This window comes from Hylobates moloch, unplaced genomic scaffold, assembly GCF_009828535.3.
Source record: "Hylobates moloch isolate HMO894 unplaced genomic scaffold, HMol_V3 SCAFFOLD_1, whole genome shotgun sequence".
Lineage (NCBI taxonomy): Eukaryota > Metazoa > Chordata > Mammalia > Primates > Hylobatidae > Hylobates > Hylobates moloch.
In genome coordinates this window covers 220,999,603-221,020,446 of record NW_026652276.1, presented here as the reverse complement: position 1 = coordinate 221,020,446, position 20,844 = coordinate 220,999,603, and the positions used below count along the sequence as shown (strand labels likewise).

The window sequence follows — 20,844 nt, the reverse complement described above, 5'->3', positions numbered from 1 at the left end:
CCTTCATATCAGATCTTCACATCGGTTCCCTCTTTTTCTCAGTAACCCCCTGCCCCCATTTAAGTAGTTAGAGCTTTCTTTCCATTTCCCCCTTCCTTCTTTATCAGTCATTTGCATATTCTTTATATTTTCACTATTACTAATTGTAACAATAGGAGTGTTTCTATATCGCCTTTGTGTCAACAGAGCTTATTCCTAGAACATCCGTTCTTTGAAATGCTCTTTAATGTCATGAAGGACAACCAACACATTTCCGTTTTCTGAAGTTTACGGGACTAAAATGGCAAAAGGAGAGTATCAGAATCACCAACAGAAAAATGTTAGAATTTCATGCAAAGTACTCTGCTAGTTGCAGCATTTTCTCAGTTCACTGGCTTCTGAATTTCAATTGCATTAATAATCTATGCCACACACATAAGTGTCTGATTTCATCTTTTTTTTTTTTTTTTTTTTGAGATGGAGTCTTGCTCTGTCACCCAGGTTGGCATACAATGGTGTGATCTTGGCTCACCACAACCTCTGCCTCGCAGGTTCAAGTGATCTTCCTGCCTCAGCCTCCTGAGTAGCTGGGACTATAGGCGTGTGCCACCATGCCCGGCTAAGTTTTGTATTTTTAGTAGAGGCGGGGTTTCACCATGTTGGTCAGGCTGGTCTCGAACTCCTGTCTTCAGGTGATCCGCCCACCTCGGCCTCCTGATGATTCCATCTTTTAAGATTGTTGTCGTTTCATGTGTGGTTGCTTTTCCTCCTCCATAAGATTACAAGCATCTCCAGGGCAGGACCCCACCCTCAATCCCTGACACTGTGCCTAGTTTTGTGCTGAGAACATGTTAGATGTGCAGTCCATGACTCAACAGATAAAAACGTAGTGCAGTGCATGCATTTGGAGGATGGGTATGCTGAGTTTGATGACAAGTGTATGCTCTTTAGAGCGGGAGTCTTGGATGCTGACACCTTTGCAGCTCTACTGCGCCCCAGCCTTGTGACTTTGGAAGGTGCCTACTGGGATCCTAGCAGTGCTCAAGGTTAAGACTACGGGTGCCACAGACCTTGAGTCTAAGGAAGCAAGGCCTCAGCTTCCCATCAGCCTGCTGGGTTGTAATAGCTGAGAAAATGGTGAAGGGTCGGGGGTAGTTGGTGGCTTCATTCCACCCTGGCCCTGCTCGTTCTGATTTTCAAACAGCATCCTCAAGGGCTGGCTTTCCCCAGCTTCCTTCCTGCTGCTCGGTCAATGTCTGGGTGCTGGTGTGGTCCCACTGCCGGCCCTGCTCCCATGGAGCAGAGCTGGGGCAGGGTCAGGCAAGATGGCAGGCAGGGGAAGTGAGCATCCCCTGCTCCCTCAGCTCTGGGACACCAGCACAGGACCCCAGAGCACCCCCAGACCTCTCAGTCAGTCCCTCTGAAAGTCCTCGGGGTGTGATGTCGTTGTGGTCCCCAAGGCTTGGCTATGGCTTTGCTGAGGTGGTGTAGGAGTAATGATGGGAGGGAGGGCACAGCCACCTCTACACCGGGTATTTTTCCATGGGCAAAACTGCAGCCAGCATCCTTTCCTCTTATTCCAGCCCAGACAGACTGCTAAAGGGCTGTCAGAATCTTGCAGAAATCTGTCTTAACCTCCAGCTACAGAGGCCAGAGGAAAGGCCACTCTCTAGGACCCGTGCACTGGAGAGGAACATTAGTATAGATGAGTTTCTTTTATTCACATGGCATCAGGGAGGCTATCTGAACACTGCCCATTGAGGACTGAAACGGAGCTGGTTTATGGTCCTATCCAAGGAAAATATGCACCCTGATAGATGTAGGTGTCTAATCCACCCATTGGCTAGAGCTTAGAAAAATATTTACCTTTTAACATCTGTGCCGCATTTTCACTGCGCAAACACACATCTGCTTGATGGAATGTATACAGACTTTAGATGGTTTTAAAGCAAGTTTTCTTAGTAACTGTATAGCTCTGTCTTGACATGGCTGTCCTGGATTTGTGGTTGGGAGGTTTTTCTCAGATCAACTCATTGTTTGAAACAAATAGCACTAGAGTTTATAAAAGGAAAAGCTCTAGGCAATCCCAGTAATTGGATCTTTAATAACCTCTCACCTCTTAGTAAGTTATTCGGTGCAACAGTTTTAAAATTTTTAGCCTGATTCCACAGCCAGGCTAGGGATGCGTGTGTGTGTGTGTGTGTGTGTGTGTGTGTGTGTGTGTGTGAACACTCTCAAAAGGTGGCCCTTAGTAGCAAAGTTAAGGGTTGAAAATGGTTCTTTCTTTATCCCTTCTCGCCCTGGCTCCATCCTCACTCTGCGGAGAAACATGAACCTGGATCAGAATGTTCTGGCCTTTTAGGCTTCAGAGCCAGGGCAGGGATGCCAGTCAGCTGCTTCTTCCCACACCTCCAAGGACATGTGAGTTGAGTTCAAAGTGGTGTGGGCCGAGGGGGCTGCAAGCTTGCCTATACCTTCCCATGCCTTCTGGATCTAGACACGTTTGCTGCACAGTTCTCAGGGTGTGAAGCTGCACAGGACATGGTTGCTGCCCAAGGCTGCTCAGTGTATTAAGCCACTAATTGACCCCTGATTTCATTCCAGGCCAGTGCCTTAACAATTGGACCTCACCAATTCCTCTAAGCCATCCAGTCTTTGAGACGACCCTTTTAAAGTTGCATCTTGCACGAGTCAGCTAAGGAAAAGTCATTTCAGCCCTGTTTTTCCTTTTTAGTAACTTTCTTTAATGCGACAAGGGCTTTAAAGCCCAGATTTACATATGCATATGCACATCCAGTATTGAAATGACCTTTCTTCCCACTGAAAACTCCTCTTTCTATTTTAGCCAAGTTCAATCAACAAGTATTTACTTGATTCCTACTATGTGCCAAGCATAGTGCAAATCTGCAAGGAGGAAAGAAAATGCTGGGTCTCACATGAATCGTGCCAAGGAGTCCAGTGGGCCCTCAACCACGAGTTTTGTAGCAACATCCTCCACGCTGAGCGGGAGTGTGGGGTTGACTGACAGTTGCCGAACTCTAATAAGCATGCTGTTCATGCCGGAGAACTCCATCTTGCTGGGTTTTCAATATAAAGAATATGATCATGAAAATTGCATGTGGGCACATTTACCCAGAAAATTCTTCTGGGCTAATCTAACCTGTGCTTGGGGTGATGCTTGCACTAGAGAGACAGTTTTGGGGGCGGCTTTAATTCCACCCGTCCGTGTCAGAGGACGTACACATTGCTCTAGGCTCCTCTCTGCCGTCCCACCTCCCTTTCTTGTCTGACCTTCCTCAACCTTCCTCTGTTCTCTCCACTGTCCCTGGAAGCTGTAAGTGGTGGATTGCTGAAGGACAGCACGGTGTGATGTGCGGGGCTGAGAGGGAAGAGAAAGAACAGAGACAGTGGTGCCAAAGTCGGCTCCATTCCATTTCAAGGCTGTGTCCTATTAAAATACGTTACCTCTTCGGCAGCTTGCTGGTCCCGCAAGGCAATCACATTCCTAATGAGTTTGTTAAAAAAGCCATTCAGTTCATCTCGGTTCTTATTGGGCAAAATCCGGGCCAGTGGGACCATTATGGATGGAAATGATACTTGAAAGAGAAAAACAAAAGTGGCATTGAAAAGGGGGTGATAATAAACCAGGGCCATTAGATGCCTGTTCCCGGGAAGCAAACACGGGCCTGGAATTGGAGCTGTTTTGGAGTCCTGCCCTCCCCGCCGCACTGCTGCTTCTGAGAGCAGGGGTGATGTCTCACTCCCTCTCGGTACTCCTCACCATTCCTGGCACATAGTAAGCACTCAATAAACAACTGTGCAATTAATCGAGTCTGCACTTCCATCTGGCCCTCAAGAGGTCAAGGTCACCCTTATAAATTAATGTTTCAGGTCCTGGGGATGACAGCTCAAGGTCTTTGTACTTCATTAAGAGAGAAAGGATTACAGGCTGTTTCAAGCCTTAGCAAGTAGTAGAAGCTGATTTACTTTTTACAAACTTTCTGGTCATTTGAATTTTTTCTCCGGTGGATAATTGTTCCCAGAATGACCTCCTGAATTGCTCCCAAGAGCTGCCACTGCAGCTGCTGACAAGGATACTGGCTGTTGCTGCTGTGGGTGCCTCCCTTGCTGGCCCCTGGGTGCAGCATAGGCCCTTGCTGCCATGTGCTGGGGATCGGGCTGCCAGGGTCAGGAACCCCTCATCTCCCCTGGAAAGGGGCACTGGCTGGGTTCAGCTTCTCAGTTTCCATGGTGGGTTCACCCTGCACCTGGCTCTATGGGAGCTGGGCTGGGGAGAACATCTCCAGGCACACACGCTCTCAGAATCCTCAGGCCCATTTTCAAGAGCCAGAGTGAGTCCGAACCAATGTGACATAGCAGCAGGAGGGCCCTGCAGAGGCAGAGAGGAGGAATAGAAGGGATGGCACAACTGAGCCACCTGCCCCACAGGACTGGGCCGTGGTTGAGGCACAAGGGGCAGACACAGCCTGCGCTGCCTCCAAGATCGGTGGAAAGGGTGAAGGAAGAGACTGCTGGACTCTCAGAGTGACTCTGCCCACGATTTCAGGGCGGAGCCAGTGGGGTGACAGGGGCTCCCGTGGACATTGGCTCAGAAATGGGAATGAAACTGGTCAAGGAATGAATGGAATTTACCAGCCCAACAGAATGGTTAAAAATCATGGCAATAATCAATACCAAGCATAACAACACGTCAATGCTCCGTTAAAAGCAAGAAGATACTAGAATTGGCCAGAGGGCAAAATCTCACTTCTACCATAAAAATAAAATAAGGCCTGGTGCAGTGGCTCACGCTTGTAATCCCAGCACTTGGGAGGCCGAGGTGGGCGGATCACCTGAGGTCGGGAGTTTGAGACCAGCCTGACCGACATGGAGAAACCCCGTCTCTACTGAAAATACAAAATTAGCTGGTCGTGATGTTGCATGCCTGTAATCCCAGCTACTCGGGAGGCTGAGGCAGGAGAATCGCTTGAACCCAGGAGGCAGAGGTTGCGGTGAGCCGAGATCGTGCCATTGCACTCCAGCCTGGACAACAACAGCGAAACTCCGTCTAAAAAAATAATAATAATAAAAAATAAAATAAAATAAATAGGCCGGTCCCCGTGCATTGGGTAAGCTAATCCTCATCCACCACACAGGATTTCTGTGTGTTGGGCTTCAAGCGGAGAAGTCTTGTGAAGAGGATTTTGCTGAAGGAAAGAAATATGCCCCAGGAAATGAAAGGCTTTGGGTTCCAGTCTCAGCTCGGCCTTTCTAGGCCTGTTTCTCACCTGAGAAATAGGGACAAGAATATTTTTCTCATAGGGTGATTACTAGGACTAAGTGAGGCAACGCACACCCAGTGCCTAACACGGTGCGTTCCCACTGTTCTCACCATGGCGGTGGGACCACTTATTACCAATGCCAGGGCTACAGCATTGCTAATAAGTGGCCCTGGGCGGGTGGCAAGAGGAACCCGGTGGCTCCATAAGACGAAGCCTCTGCAGGGGAACACCACGAGTGCCCTTTCCCAGTGGCAGGGACAGAGCCCCAGAAACCACCCCAGGTGTCATAGGGTCTGCCCAATTTGCTGGAGCCATCGTAGCGCCCCGGGCTGCAACCACACTTACAGAGTAAAACCAGGATAGGTCTGGGGATGCAGAATTCGAAGAAACGCTTGCAGTGTTTCACAAAGGGATCCTCAGGGGCCTGCCAGGAGTTCACGGGGGTGCCAAAGGCGACACTGGCAACCACATCTGTGGTGTAATTGCAGTAGCACCTACGGGAGATGGGAACACAGAGATTTGAAAGGACTCTGGCAGGGGCTACCCGCAATGCCCCCCTCCAGAGGAGGAGGGCCTGAATTGCTTACACTGGCTTGCCCAGCCCTGCAGATGTGCCCGGAAGAGGAGCTTCTGCAGATCTGTCCGGAGGTGGAGGGAGATGGGCTCCTGGATGGGGCACTCTGAGCAGTGACGGCAGAGGGCGGGAGGAGACACGAAGACCTGGCAGCCAGCTCATCTAAACAAAGACCTGGCAGTAGAGGAGGGCACCACCTCTTCCACCTTCGAGCCTCAGGCAGCCGTGGTCAACCAGAACACAGCCAAGTACTAAGAAGGACACTTTATATTTTCCTCCTGGGAAGGAGAGCAGACAGGTGACCCAATGCCTATATGCTGTACCCAAAGCTCTGCATAGCCCAGCTCAGGCCAGAATCTAATGATTAATTGATAGACATCAAATTGTCCTTGATGAATTAACAACCTAATTACCTAGTTTTATTAGCTTTGTCTCTCTCTTCCTCTTAATGATTTTACAGTTTTCTTAATAGCAACAAACAAAAAGCAAGGGCTCTTAGCACTCAAATAAATACAAGACAAACTTTAAGGCAGGCTTCATGAACATCTGTATATTATTACAGAAAACATATATTGCGCTTTAGAAACAAACAGAAGGAAAAGTGTCTGGCAGGAGCTCCAGAAAATGTAACCTCTTAGGCTATAGGAAAGCTGCCCCTCAAAAGGCCATTTAAAACTCCAATGATTCCTTTCTGTTATCTTATAGGAGTAGTCGGATTAAGTTCTTTTCCAAAAAGCTAAAAACTGGGTTATTAATATCTTTTTATAATTAAAGGGCCAATTTTTGTTCTCAATGTAGGCACACACTTAACTCCTCTTGTACACAAATTCTATAACCACTAACTTATCATTAAGGAATACATGACATTTCCAGATGACTTTTAAAATTCGCACTGCTTTTATTGGAAACATTTCTACAATTGATTACACATTTCCCTGCTAGAGTGACAACAAGAATGAGACTACTGAAAGTGATTTCATCTGATCCTGATGGTTGAAGGTTTAAGGGTCTTGAGGGTTATTTAAGTTGCTTTTATAGCTGATGAGGCCACCTTATTTTTAGCCAACTCATGCATCCTGTGATAATCAGAGAGAATGTGGATGAAAAGGCTGTGTAAACTGGTGCAATACCAGTGCTGGTGATGATCAGGTTATTATTTTATTAGCAATGATAATAACGAGTCAATTTCTGGCTGATTCACCATTCCGCTTTATTCTTTATCTGCTGTAAGCCATGATTTGGCATAAAATGACTAAAGCAAAGGTGGCTAAATCTTTTGGCTTGCCTGGGCCAATTGGAAGCAGGAGCATTGTCTTGGGCCACACATAAAATACAGTAACAGTAACGATAGCTGATGAGAAAAAAAATACTGCAAAAAAATCTCACAACGTTTTAAGAAAGTTTATAAATTTGTATTGGGCCGCATTCAATGCCACCCTGGGCTGCTCGTGGCCCACGGGCTGTGGGTTGGACAAACTTAGACTAAAGATGTTTTTTTAAAGTAAAAACCTTTTAGTTACAAAATGACGAAAAGCCAGATAATCAGTTATTTAAATTTGGTGTCCACCACTAAGTTATGGCTTCTGGGCTGAGGTGCACCACAATTTTTCTTGAAGTGAAAATGCTTGAACTTTCCCCCCGTCCCTGTCCTTCGGCGCAGGCCTGTCCTGCCCGTTCCTGTGTCTGTGGAGGTCAGAGGGTGGATCCATCCACAGGTTCAACAGGACACACGTACTCTGGCTCTGCTCACATCTCTTTCCCGTATTAAGTGGGTTTCTTTTCTTTTTATTAATCAGTCCATCCATGCTTTTATGAGCTTCTAGCATTTCCACAGTTTGCTAGTCCCAAGGTAATTGTCAGCAATTATGGACAGTTACAAGAAGCAGTGATTCAAAAACTCGATTTCTCATCTGTAATGCAGCAGCCTTACCTCTGGATGTCAAATGCGTCCCCAGATTCCGCATAGCGTTTTAAATGAGCCAGGAGAAGGTCGCAGGCTTGGCTGATGAGGGGAACCATCTGATAATGGATAACAAAGGTGTAATTAGGGCACCATGCCGGGAGTACACCTAAATTGGCTGCAGATGAAGAGGTTATATGTGATGCTTTCTGGGAAAATGAACACTGTTTGGAAGATATTTTTCACACAGCTAAGATTCAAGAGGAAGATCCTAAAATTCGCAAATATTCATAAAATACAATAGCTCTAAACTTCTATTTTAGCTTAAGCATTTTTTATCTTTGGAAGCAAAAAAGAAGAACAGATTTACAGTGAATATGGCGAAATAATTATGAAAATGATCATTAAGTGCTTAGACAAAACTGAGAACCAGTACTCAGTTTCATGACATTTGGTTAGCATTAGCAAGTAAATAAAGCCTAATCCATATGCACGATCCCTGGAATTAACCCAAGTCTATGCTTGTGTATTCCGATTGTATTTTAAATCTTTCACTAAAATATTGAATCGTAGTATCCAAAGGAACCTAAGGTCATCCATTTCAACTTCTTATTTAACACAGAAATTATTTATAGAGCATTCCTGATGGATGGTTATTCATTTGTGTTTAAGCTGCTAAGCTTTCGAATACTGGGAAAACCTTGACTTCAAGATGCCTCCTATGCCCACATGGGGCAATTGTTGGGTTTCTTTCTTTTTAATAGGAAAATACTTTTATGTTAGAAAATTCCTAACCTGCACCGAAAGGTAGAATGGCATAATGAAGATTCACATAGATACCACTCAGCTTCAACAAACGGGTGGGTGGAATTCTTTGTGGAGCCTGCTGGCCACCCATGTGACCTTTTATTCTCTCTTGCATGATTAAAAGGCCAAGCTGAAAATATCGAGCAGAATCATTTTATTCGGTGCCCATTCTAGAATAGCATCACAGCTAAAGCAACGTGCTCTAATACATCATTCTGAGCATTTCTCATGAAAGACATAAAATGTAACCTATGTTTAGATTTGATGATTTTGACACTAGAATATTGAGTTCTCGAGGTCAGGGAGATCTTAGTCTGTTTCTTCATTTTTATAAACCCAGCACCTAGAACAGCGCCTGGCTCATAGTAATTATTTGTTAAGTGAATGAACGAACCATTGAATCGTACTGATTATGTAATACCCGCTCTTTCCTCTTAAAGTCTTGAGGCATTGGGAAAAGTTATAAAGTTAATCTGCTTATCAGAAGGTATGTTGTTGTACTGAGGCAAAATCTGATTTCGTCTAACAATCTTTTGCTGGTTTCATTTCTGTTCTCTTCTTCGTGACAGTGCACCCAACACTCAGACAGCAAGTACCTATCTGCTCCCCATCTTCTCCTAGACAACTGTTCCCATCCTTTCTTTCTTTCTTTTTTTAGACAGAGTCTTGCTCTGTCACCCAGGCTGAAGTGCAGTGGCATGAACTCAGCTCACTGCAGCTTCTGCCTCCCAGGTTCAAGCAATTCTCCTGCTTCAGCCTCCCAAGTAGCTGGGATTACAGGTGGGTGCCACCATGCCTGGCTAATTTTTTTTTTTTTTTTTTTTTAGTAGAGACGGGGTTTCACCATGTTGGTCAGGCTGATCTTGAACTCCTGACCTCGTGATCCACCCACTTCGGCCTCCCAAACTGCTGGGATTACAGGCGTGAGCCACTGTGCCTGGCTGCCCCCATCCTTTCAATGGGGGACTGAACCAGATGGCTTGCACACACCTCTCCTGCCTTATTGCTCTCGTCTTTATCAGGCTCACTCCTAAAGGTGGCCTCATAAGTGGAATACAGTATTTCAGGTGTGGATTGGTGTATGGTAAATGAATCACTTCCTGAGATCTGTAACCTACACATCAATCGCAAAGCCAGGTTTATGTTGACTTTTCTAGAAGACAAACAATGCAGGCAAATATTGAGGTTCAGGTTAATGAAAACCATGAGGTCTTTTTCCATGGATGATAACCACGTACAATTGCTATTTCAATTTTTTTAGGGCCTATTCATTAGAAAGGCATTAGTTGTCCTGCCGTGTGTTCTGAGCAGAACGATCTCTTATCTTCTCTGGAATATTCAGTTGGTTGGAGACACCTGGTAGAGCGGGACAGCTGGGCGGCTATTGATGGGATGTTGGGAGGACATGCAATTTTGTAGGACCCCTCTCCTCTGCAGTTTCCTCTGAGTCAGTCCTACGTGCTCTGGGTGTAAGGAAAGAATCGTGTCACCAGGGGCCCAACTCCTCTGCTGAAGGAGTGGGTCCTGTAGATAGAGGGTGAGGGGGTCCTGTAGATCAAAGCTGCAATGGCTCCATGAAGGCTGCCATGTGGAGGCGGTAACCAAGGCAGGGACAATGGCCTGGACAGCGCTATGGACGGCTGAACAACAGCTCAAGGAGCAGAATGTTCACAGCATAACACACCCAAGTGGAGAGATGGCAGAGCGTCTGAGACCCATGAGTCCCCTGTTGCCAAGGCTCATGGAGGGAGGGCCATCTTGGGAAAATGGATTTGCTGTTCATAAAGCTGCCGGGCTTAGAGCGCTGGGGTGTTTGAACACTGTGGAGGAGCAAAAGATGTACTCACTCATTAAAGTCCCATTACCTGGCCAGGTGTGATGGCTCATGTCTGTAATCCCAGTGCTTTCGGAGGCCAAGGCAGGCGGATCACTTGAAGTCAGGAGTTCGAAACCAGCCTGCCGGGCCAACAGTGTGAAACCCCTCTCTACTAAAAATATGAAAATTAGCTGGGCGTGGTGGCAGGAACCTGTAATCCCAGCTACTTGGAGGCTGAGGCAGGAGAATCCCTTGAACCTGGGAGGTGGAGGTTGCAGTGAGCCAAGAATGCATCACTGCATTCCAGCCCGGGTGACAGAGAGAGACTCCGTCTCAAAAAAAAAAAAAAAAAATACCATCACCTGCAACACTGGCTATTCTTTCTTCATTCTATCTGCAATGTAGTAAGTGTGCCTTCTAAGCCTTCCTTCAGTTCATTGGTCTGTAGACAGGCCCTGGTGCAGAGCCTTGTGCCCCTCCACTGGACAGCTATTTTAGGTAGCCACAGAATCATTCATCATCACTGTTTTTGGATCTTGGGCTATCTGTGCATGAACCTAAGTAAATAGCCAGGCACCGCTTTACTGATGAGTCATCTGGGGAAGACTTTGTCAAATGATTTGCAGAAACAGAAATGTGATTTACCTCATCTACCTATCTGGAAGTCCACTCAAAAAAGAAAAATAAGTATGACTATCCTGATTTATTCTTAGTATCTCTGTGTTGATGCTTCATGACTACTGCATGCTTTTCTAAATTCTCACAAACCATCGATTTAATAACCCATCAGTACAAAAGGATGTGCAAATGGGTCACTTAAAATGGTCTCTGGGCCCCAACTTCCAAGAAGTCTCAGTCTACCCTTAACGTTGGAAAAGTCAGTGCATTCTAAGCCACATTTTTATGACTAGCTTTACTTGCTATCTTCCTTCAATTATCTTAATAAGTTCAGTGGTACAACTGAACCCTAGTTTAATAAAATCCCATAAACCTAAATACCTTTTAGATTTATTTCAGAGGAATAGTAACATGGTAAAAGAAAATCTATCTATTATCTATCTATATCATCTATCTATCTATCATCTATCTATCTAATCTATCTATCTATCTATCTATCTATCATCTATCTATCTATCTATCTATCATCTATCTATCATCTATCTATCTATCATCTTTCTATCTATATGTACTCTTTGAAAGGAAGTCTTTTTAGATATCAAGCTTGAAGCTTTCTTAACAAAACAAAAGAGATGGAACATAAAATGTGATTTACGCACAACTCTTCAGAGGCATGCCCTGTGTATAAAGAGGGGGCCACCCATTCTGAATCCAAACATATTCCTGGACAGTGCGAAAGGGAGCCCAGGCCAGCTGCCCACCATCGGGTCTTCTACGTGCCTTTGACTAGAATCCTTTGTTGCTGCCTGATGTGATTGTAATTTTCTGCTATACTCTGCCTGCTGTCTGTCGAACTGAATGGATAATGACATTTTTATTTGGGTTAATGTGATATGAGATGGGGCATGTAATATGAAAAATGTTTTAAAAAGCAATGCAGAGAAAATATTATAAGACAGCAGAGCATAATCTGTATGTTGGCCAATAGCCATCATTTCAGGTTTTCTTCCTTGCATTTTACACAGCAGTTACGGAATATTTACTTTTACATGAGTTGCATACAAACAAAAGCTCTCTTTGATGGGCTTGCATAATCTTTATACAATCCACAAACCCTGCAGTTCTTCTCCTAGATTTTTGAACAAGCAGGCAAACGTGGCATGTGCACACACACATGCACAGATGAATATACAATGCTATTATCACTCAGATCTTACTAAAAGACTCATTTGGTTGTTACATTTCATCTTCTTCATGGGATAATGAGTAATTTTTATTTTTTGTTTTATTCCAAATTTTTCACAATGCACATGTATTACACTTATAATCAGACAAAATATTAATGTTATTAGGTTTTTAAAAAGTGATTTATTGGGACTTCTCATAGACTGAATGTTTGGGTCACCTCAAAATTCATACATTGAAGCCCCAACTTCCAGTGTAGCTGTATTTGGAGACAGGGCTTCTAAGGAAGTAATTAAGGTTAAATAAAGTCACAAGGATGGGGCCCTGATCCAATAGGATTGGTGTCCTTATAAGAAGAGACACCAGAGCACTCATGCTTATTCTCTCTCCCTCTCTCTCTCTCTCATGCACAAAGAACAGGTCTTGTGGGCACAGAGCAAGATGGCAACTACCTACAAACCAGAAAGAGAGGCCTCCCTGGAAACCAACAACTCTGGCACCCAGCCTCCAAAACTGTGAGAAAATACGTGTCTGGGCCTGGCACAGTGGCTCGCTCTTGTAATCCCAGCACTTTGGGAGGCCAAGGCAGGTGGATCACTTGATGTCAGGAGTTTAAGACTAGCCTGGTCAACATGGTGAAACCCCATCTCTACTAAAAATACAAAAATTAGCCAGGTATGGTGGCCCATGCCAGTAATCCCAGCTACTTGGGAGGCTGAGGCCAGAGAATCACTTGAACTTGGGAGGTGGAGGTTGCAGTGAGCCAAGATCACACCACTGCACTCCAGCCTGGGTGACAGAGCAAGACTCCATCTTAAAAAAAAAAGTCTGTTGTTCAAGCCACCCACTCAATGGTATTTGGTTATGACAGCCCAAGCTAAGACCAGGGTTACAGTGCAGCAGCCAAGCTAGGGGAGAAAGTTTCCCATTTTGTTCCTCTCACCTCTCATTTTGGTTGTCCCTATAGAGGTGATGCCGAGTGTGATGCTGAGCAGCTCTCTGGTAACCAGTGGTAACCATTCAGGAGAAATCACCATCCCCACCCCGAGAAGCAAATTCCCCAAGGAAGGAAGGTTCTGCATAACCTGGAGATTATTATATAATTAAAGTACTCAGTTTTTTGAAATTTTATTTTAAGTTCTGGGATACATGTGCAGGACATGCAGGTTTGTTACATAGGTAAATATGTGCCATAGTGGTTTGCTGCACCTATCAACCCATCACCTAGGTATTAAGCATTAGCTATTTATCCTGATGCTCTTCCTCCCCCCCACCCCAACAGGCCTCAGTGTGTGTTGTTCTCCTCCTTATGTCCATGTGTTCTCATTGTTCAGCTCCCACTTGTAAGTGAGAACATGTGGTGTTCGGTTTTCTGTTCCTGTGTTAGTTAGCTGAGGATAATGGCCTCCAGCTCCATCCATGTCCCTGCAAAGGACATAATCTAGTCCCTGTTTATGGCTGCATAGTATTCCATGCCATATATGTACCATATTTTCTTTATCCAGTCTGTCATTGATGGGCACCAGTTTTTTTTTTAATGGATTTTCTACCAACTGTGTCTGTGAAATTTTGAGTCAAGGTGCAGACAGAGGGCAATAGAGTGAATTCTAAAAGGAGGGAGGGCCTGATGAGTGGGCAAAGAGAGTAATGACCAAGAAGGGCGGAGAGCTTCTGCTCAAAGGTCTTCTTCTCCTCTCCTTTTGTGTGACTCCCAGAATCTCATCACTGAGTTTTCTTCCTTGAATGTAAGATTCCGACCTTGTTGGAGAATACTTGCCCCAAGCATAGCAAATACTCAAAGGCACTGCAAATTAGTAGGTTTCCTCTCCCTGGCACTTTATAGCTGTGTGATCTTGGGTACATTGCCTAACCTCACTGAGTCTAGTTCCTCTTCTGCAAAAATGAAAATAATACCTCCCTTGAAGAGTTATTACAAAGATTAGAAACAAAATATGTAAAACACTTGGCAAAGAAGGCAGGGAGTGGTGTAAACATGGTAGTTGTCCTCTGGAGGGATCCATCCTCCCAGGCTGGTTTGGAATAGTGGAATCATTCTCTCCTCTTTTATTGATCCTCAGGGACAACTGTCCATTGGAGCCATCTGTTCTTGCCTCATCGTGTTAACATTGCTTCCTTTCTTTCATCTGTTCTTTCATCTTTATCTCCTTAGTCACCTCCTAGTTCAGGTGTTGCTACCTGTCACCTGGAATATGGTTGTCTTCTTCCTTCTTGAGAAAAAAGACTATAGCTTAAGCATCTTTGTAGTCTTAGGACTTTGACAGTGCCTGACACCCGGGTGTACTAAAGAAAGTTTTTTGAAAGAGCCTCCTGGCCTCTTTTCTTTTCTTTTGAGACAGGATCTCACTCTGTCACCCAGGCTGGAGTGCAGTGGTATGATTACGGCTCACTGCATCCTTGCCCTCCTGGGCTCAAGCCATCCTCCCATTTCAGCCCCTCAAGTATTAATATCTGAGACTACAGGCACACACAACCACAGCTGGCTAATTTTTTTAATGTTTTGTAGAAACGGGGTCTCCCTATGTTGCCCAAGTTGGTCTTGAACTCCTGGGTTCAAGTGATTCTCCCAGCTTGGCCACTTGAATTTCTGGGATTACAGGCATGAGCCACCATGCCTGGCCAGATCTTCCAAAAATACTTGTTATTTCAGTGATGCTTTGCTGAAATCTTTGTAGATCCCCACTGACTGAAGGACACAGTACAAGATTCTTATCTTCCAAAGTCCATTACGAATTGAATCCTGCTAATAACCATGTGATGAGGCTTAGAAGCAGATCTTCCCCCAGTCAAGCCTTCAGATGAGACCACAGACCAGGCCAGCCATTTGACTACTACTCCAAGACACCTTGATCCCTCTGGACTCAGCCTCTGCACTCAGCTAAGCCATGCCAGGATTCCTGACCCACAGAAACAATGAGCTAACAAAAGTTTGTTTTAAGCCACTAAGTTTTGGGGTAATTTTGTTACACAGCAATAGATAACTAATACACTCTCAATATTGCTCTTTTGTGGTAACTATTGCATGTCGTCATGGATTAATGAAGTTTTGGTATTTGTTATATCAAGAATGAGCATAGCACACCCCATTCTGTTGATTTTCCAGAAATACCTGTATGATGACTGATTGACCAAATGTTCCTTGAGAGCCTTGACATAGAAGGTACCCAAGAAACATGAACAGATTGGGGCACTGTCTCTTAGCATGAATATAGTGTGGTTTGCTGAAAACTGGCTCTGAAGGAGAAAGCTGAGACTCATGCTGGTCCTATGTGTTACTTTAGGCCTGGCATTTGAATCTCTCTGAACATGGATCCTCACCCCTAAATGAAGGGCTGATCACAATGAGCTATAATGTCCCTTTCCACTGACATTTGAGGATTCCAAGGAGGTCACAAAGCATCAGGTTGAGACAGTTGCTTGAAGCCATGGAGAGAGCAGCCAAATTCTTAGCTCAGTGCAGGGAAGGGTCAGATCATTGGTCCATGTACTTTCAGCAACACATCCCATTCCTAAGAAAGCCTTCAGAATACACAGGGACCTAAAGGGCAGAATCTGGTTATTTTTGTGTTCAAATAAGAATTGGAACCCCAGATCTCCTGACTCCTGGCTTGTTGCTTTCCCTCAAAAATCAGGCTCCACATTTCCTTTGCTCCTTAGTTTATTCACTTCTAGGTCATTCTATGCAGATCTTATGTCATAAACTTGAGAAAGAAAAAACCCACCATCTTTAAGCCTTTGGAGTTCCTGAAAGCTTGGACAGTGCTGAGTGCTAGGGAAAACATATTTCCTACACAGAGAGAGGGAAGGAGAGGGTCTCTTTTGCATAACCCTATCCATCTAAACAGAGATAAGCCCCAAACGTTGATGGTGTGTAGCTTGGGTGACTTGTTGATCCACACACGAAGAAGGACTCAAAAGAGCCACAGTGGACACTGCTGCCTTGATGTCATAACATGGCCCCTGGGAGTCTGCCCCTACTTGGGGCTACTGCAAAGAGGAGACTCCGCCAGACAATTCGCAGTTCCCCTCATCTGCACCAGAAAGATTTGCCCCATGGGTCTGGGAAATGGCTGGCTTGGGGGCTAAACAGCTGAAATGAAACCCTTTTTCCTAACACAGAGTTCTGAGCAGGTCACTCCCTCACTTTCAAGTATTTAATAGCTCCTCGAGCTCTAGTGAAGTGCGCACCAAACACTCCCTCGGCACAGAATAGTGAACTCTACGTGCCTCAACCTACTTTTTCAGCTTTCTCTCTCACTAATCCTTTATATGTACTCTGTGTTCCAGCCAATTTGTACTCCCCTATTCCCTGAACACACCCTGTACTTTTCTGTCCAGATGCCTTGATTCCTACAGCTCATTCCACCTGCAATGCACCTTCTCCCTCTGTCAAAACAGCAAAATCTTCAGGGCTCAATTCCAGTGCTACTCACTGCTCCCTCCCTACAAAAGTGGCTTCTGATGCTCAAAGCAGGACCCCAGCTATGTCACCACCTTCCACGATTGGTAATAATGCAGTGATTTATGTACCTTGTTTCTCTTCTACATTATAAACTCCTTAAAAACAGGAAGTAATAAATATTTGCTGACCTTTATAAATTGAACATTTCATCTGATTTGGCCCTTGGTGGACCTGGGGGCAATATTTTGGGGCTGATGTCAGAGGAGGGTTTTCTGAATAAGTAAGGGTCAGCTGCTGGGGGTGGGGGAAGGTATTTAAACATATTTCTGGTTTTTTTAAAAAATGAAAAAATTAATGCCTTAAAGTGCTCTAAACTGGTGACCAACGAATGAAAAATTAATTCCCACTAATGAAACTTCTCACTTCCTTCTTCCACTACACCATCGCTAAAAGCCACCCAGATATTAAAAACATCCACGACTCATTTTTATGCAAAATTTCCTGCTGCTAAGTATCAGCTCTAGCCATCTAGGTGAATAATCAAGTGTCATTTCTAATAAGTCAGTGGCTCCTGTCAAGACTTGTGACCAATTAGAAGTCACCCCAATGAGGAGGTGGCTGCTGGCGTTGCCAAGCAACAGCCAAGCTGTGAGGCACATTTCAATGCTCTTTTAGATTTAACCAGTGGCAAGTCGGAGTGACATTACAATTCTGGCAAAGGAAAGCCAAATTATAACCCAGGCTGGGGTGCCCATGATGAGGAGTATGTTTTCTTTTAAATGCAAATGCAAAAGGAACATTTAAACCAGAATTTAAACAGTCCATCATGATACTGATTTTAATTAGCAGATTAAGTGTCGGTGGAACACGACTGTGTCTCAGGATAATGGTCTCTCGCTGCTAGATAAATACCCAGCTATTCCGGAAAATGGGCAACTGGTCAGGCAAGGCCAATGTATTTTTGGACTCTGAAGTATCGGTGACGACAGCCACACTTGGTTATAATGACGTTCATTTTTATTGTTCAGGAGGATTAAGAAATAAAAGCAAATATTAAAAATAGACTGCTGGAAATGGATGCCGCCTAGAGAAGGCTGCTTGCTCTAATGTTATTGGGAAGCGTGTTCTGCCTTAGAAGCCCCCGTATGTGACCGTCTGGAGAGTTTACAGTGAAAATTTAAAGGCCAAACTAAACTGTGATGATGACGGTAATTCTGAAAAGACTTTTGCACTGAAATGCATTTACTCATAAGCTGGCTGTATCAACTTAAATTTTTAAAAATTGTAGTCATTCTCGAGTAACATGTCGTCTCCAAGTCAGGAAAGGCCTACAGGGAGTAATAACCACATCTGCCTCTGCCTTTAAGATTCATACATTATTGACTGTGCCTTCTTGACAGGGAACATCTGGATGAAAAGTGAAAAATTAGGCAGAAAGCCGGATCAGTGCTGTGCGAGATACCAGCCTCCCAGTTTATCTGACTTTTCTTTAACTGAGTCCCTGTGCATAGCAACGTGATTGGCTCATTTACTCTTGAGTGACACATACATCCTTAGGCACTCATCTACGAAGATTCATTGTCTCCCATATCTGCTCAGTGGGATACCATCAGCTCTTAGTTATCTGGGTGAATGAAGAAAGCCCATCATTTATACTGGGCTTTGAGAATGGAGAACAGACAAGCTGCCATATTGGATTGGATCCATGGTTCATGCGGTTTGAAGCTTAGTCTCTGCTAGAGGCACTCAAAAACTGGGTTCTTCATGGAAGCTACCTGCAAAGGATAATTGCTCAAGAGACTCATTTCTCTCAGTAGCCAACCAGGAAGTTAACAACCCACGTTCTCTCCTTTAGAAAACCTATATGAGCCCAGAATAAACAAAGTTAAGCAGGTTTCTTTACTGCAGGCCTTTCTCAAGCCTTTCATATGCTCAGGTATGTGGTGAATCTTGAAGAATATAGTTTGTAATATTTCACCAAATTATTTGACTGTGGGGCCTTTTTGGTCCTCCATATTTCAAATCCTTTTCCCTGGTAGTAATTCATAGCTTGAAATTCATCATCATATAAGTACAGTTTAGATGCCTTTCTCCTAAATGTATTCTTTTATTCTTGCTTACACTGAAGGTTACCTGCCACTTTTGTGCTGACTTACACAATCTTACAAGAGTCTCAGAAAGTTATTCCTACTGATTTAGTATCTTTCAAATCAGAACAGCTTAGAGGAATACACAAATATATAGATTCCACTGTGTTCTCTCTCTTTCAGATGAGTTATAAAATTTAAAAATAAAGCTAGTGCTAACCTGGGTCCCCAGGGCATCACATTGTTTATACGTTTTCCCTCAGAGAAGTACTAATTTCGCCCCAGTTTTATTTCCTGAAATTAAACCTATTTATTCCCTCATCCTTAATAAGTTTGACACAATCCCAGGGTTACTACTCACTAACAGTCTTTGGTAAAGAATCTAGCAAAAGACTATGAAAATCTAAATCTACAGTTGTGCTTTTTAAAACGTTAATTCTTTGGGGGATGGAGTGAAAACTCTGGCCACTTAAGCAGACAAAATCTTCCCTAACAACAACAACAACAACAACAAAAAGTCAGTTGTTTTTCCAGGAATGCTCAGCCGTCCTTTTCTATAAATCCCAATGACTTGTTTGTCCAATAGTCTCTTTTTCCTGACTTGGGGATGCACGAATCACATTTTCCCTGGTTCTCTGTCACTCTACATTATCCCTGGTATGACATAAGCCAAAAAAAAAATTTAATTTAAATACAAATATGGCTTCATGATATGGTGCTCATTTTAAAGCAACTTTCAAGCATTGTTGACTGAGTCAACCTAATAGCCGCATAAACAAAGACAACACCATCCGGACCTTTTGGATATTGCCCATACTTAAAGACACAGGTAGAGAGGGACTTAGGCTGCCAAGGTTCTAAAGGAGGAAGCCTCAGAATTCCAAGGGGAAACAAACTTTTATTTCAAGAATAAACTCTGATGTTTGATAACAAAAGTCCAAAGGCTACTTACAAATTCAGAAAGGACCAAAGATGCTGGTATTTCGAAGCTATCTCCAGGAAAACTGACTCAGGTAGCCACAGCCGAGTATCTGTGGCTCAGAGTCTCTGAGCTATCGCCTAACTCTGTGGCCCATTTCCCTCTTTGTGTCTGTGACTTTGTGTGTGTGTATACATATATGTATGTATATTGGTGACTCTCTAAAGGAAAAGCCAGTTTGTTGTATCCTCTTATTTAATTTTTTCTTGATGAAATTATTTCCTTTTCATTTTTTTAGCTTAGTTTCATCATGTATCCTTAGGTAGAATAGGTAGAAGGCTTCTCGGTTCTTTGATTCTTCATACATCCATTCATTAATTGTTCCTGAATGTCTATTATGTACCTAGTGTGTGCAGTTAACAATGAAGGAAATAAGAAAAAAGCAAAAAGACTTTGTCCTCCTGAAGCATCCATCTAGCAGAAGGGGACATACAATAAACAGGTAAACAAAATGGAATGTTAGCTGGTGATAGTTCCACAGAGAAAAATAAAGCAGTGGGGGGTGGGGGTTCGGGGGCCAAGTCCTTCAAGCCCGAAGATGCAGTCGGTCTGAGATGGTCAGAGAGGGGACCACCAGGAACACTCACAGCACCGGGGCTTTCCCCGCTGGCTCTCAGCAGAATCTTTCCAGGGAACTCGTGACATGTGAATTCTCAGTTACCCTTAGAAATTCTGATTCTATAGATCTTGGGGTGGCTGAAATTATGTATTTTTAACAAGGGTCCTAGGTGATTCTCATGCAGCCCCTGGTCCCACAAGGTTTGAGAACCAGTGACTTAGAGAACAAAGGCAGCTGGGAGACAAAAGTTTGAGGAAGCATCCAGAAACCAGGAGGTTTTGGAGAGGAAGATAGGACACTTCTCATTTTGTCCCCTCCACCCATCTTCCACAGCCCAGAAGCAGCCCCCCTGTCATTTCCTGCATCCTGTCTACACCATGGCTTAGAGCCTCAAACCCTCTGCTCTTCATATGCAAAGGGAAGCTGCTTTTGGAATTAGGAAAACTCTTTCCTCTCCTAATAAACCTTGCTAACGTACAGTTCAAAATCGAGCAACTACTTCCTTGTTCTGTCTTCCTCAGAGGCACCTTCACGAGCAGTGGGTGCCATTGATTCCGCAGGTGCGGGAAAATTACAGGGAACACGATCTATGGAGCATGAAACAGACATATACTGGTTTCACATTTCAGAAATATTAT

General features: G+C 44.1%; 1 protein-coding gene across 3 annotated transcripts in view; it reads right to left on the bottom strand.

Moving 5' to 3' along the window:
* Nucleotides 1-20,844, bottom strand: part of TBXAS1 (thromboxane A synthase 1) — a 203,405-nt gene that overhangs the window by 62,852 nt on the left and 119,709 nt on the right. For 2 of the 3 annotated variants that reach the window (XM_032761921.2, XM_032761920.2), the window contains exons 6-8: nt 7,766-7,854; nt 5,607-5,755; nt 3,445-3,575 (exon numbers count right to left, since the gene is read on the bottom strand). In XM_032761921.2, coding sequence (XP_032617812.1) covers nt 3,445-3,575; nt 5,607-5,755; nt 7,766-7,854 — 369 coding nt within the window. Of the gene's footprint in view, nt 1-3,444; nt 3,576-5,606; nt 5,756-7,765; nt 7,855-8,534; nt 8,673-20,844 lie in introns of all 3 variants that reach the window. The other variant, XM_058427205.1, reaches the window with a different exon arrangement.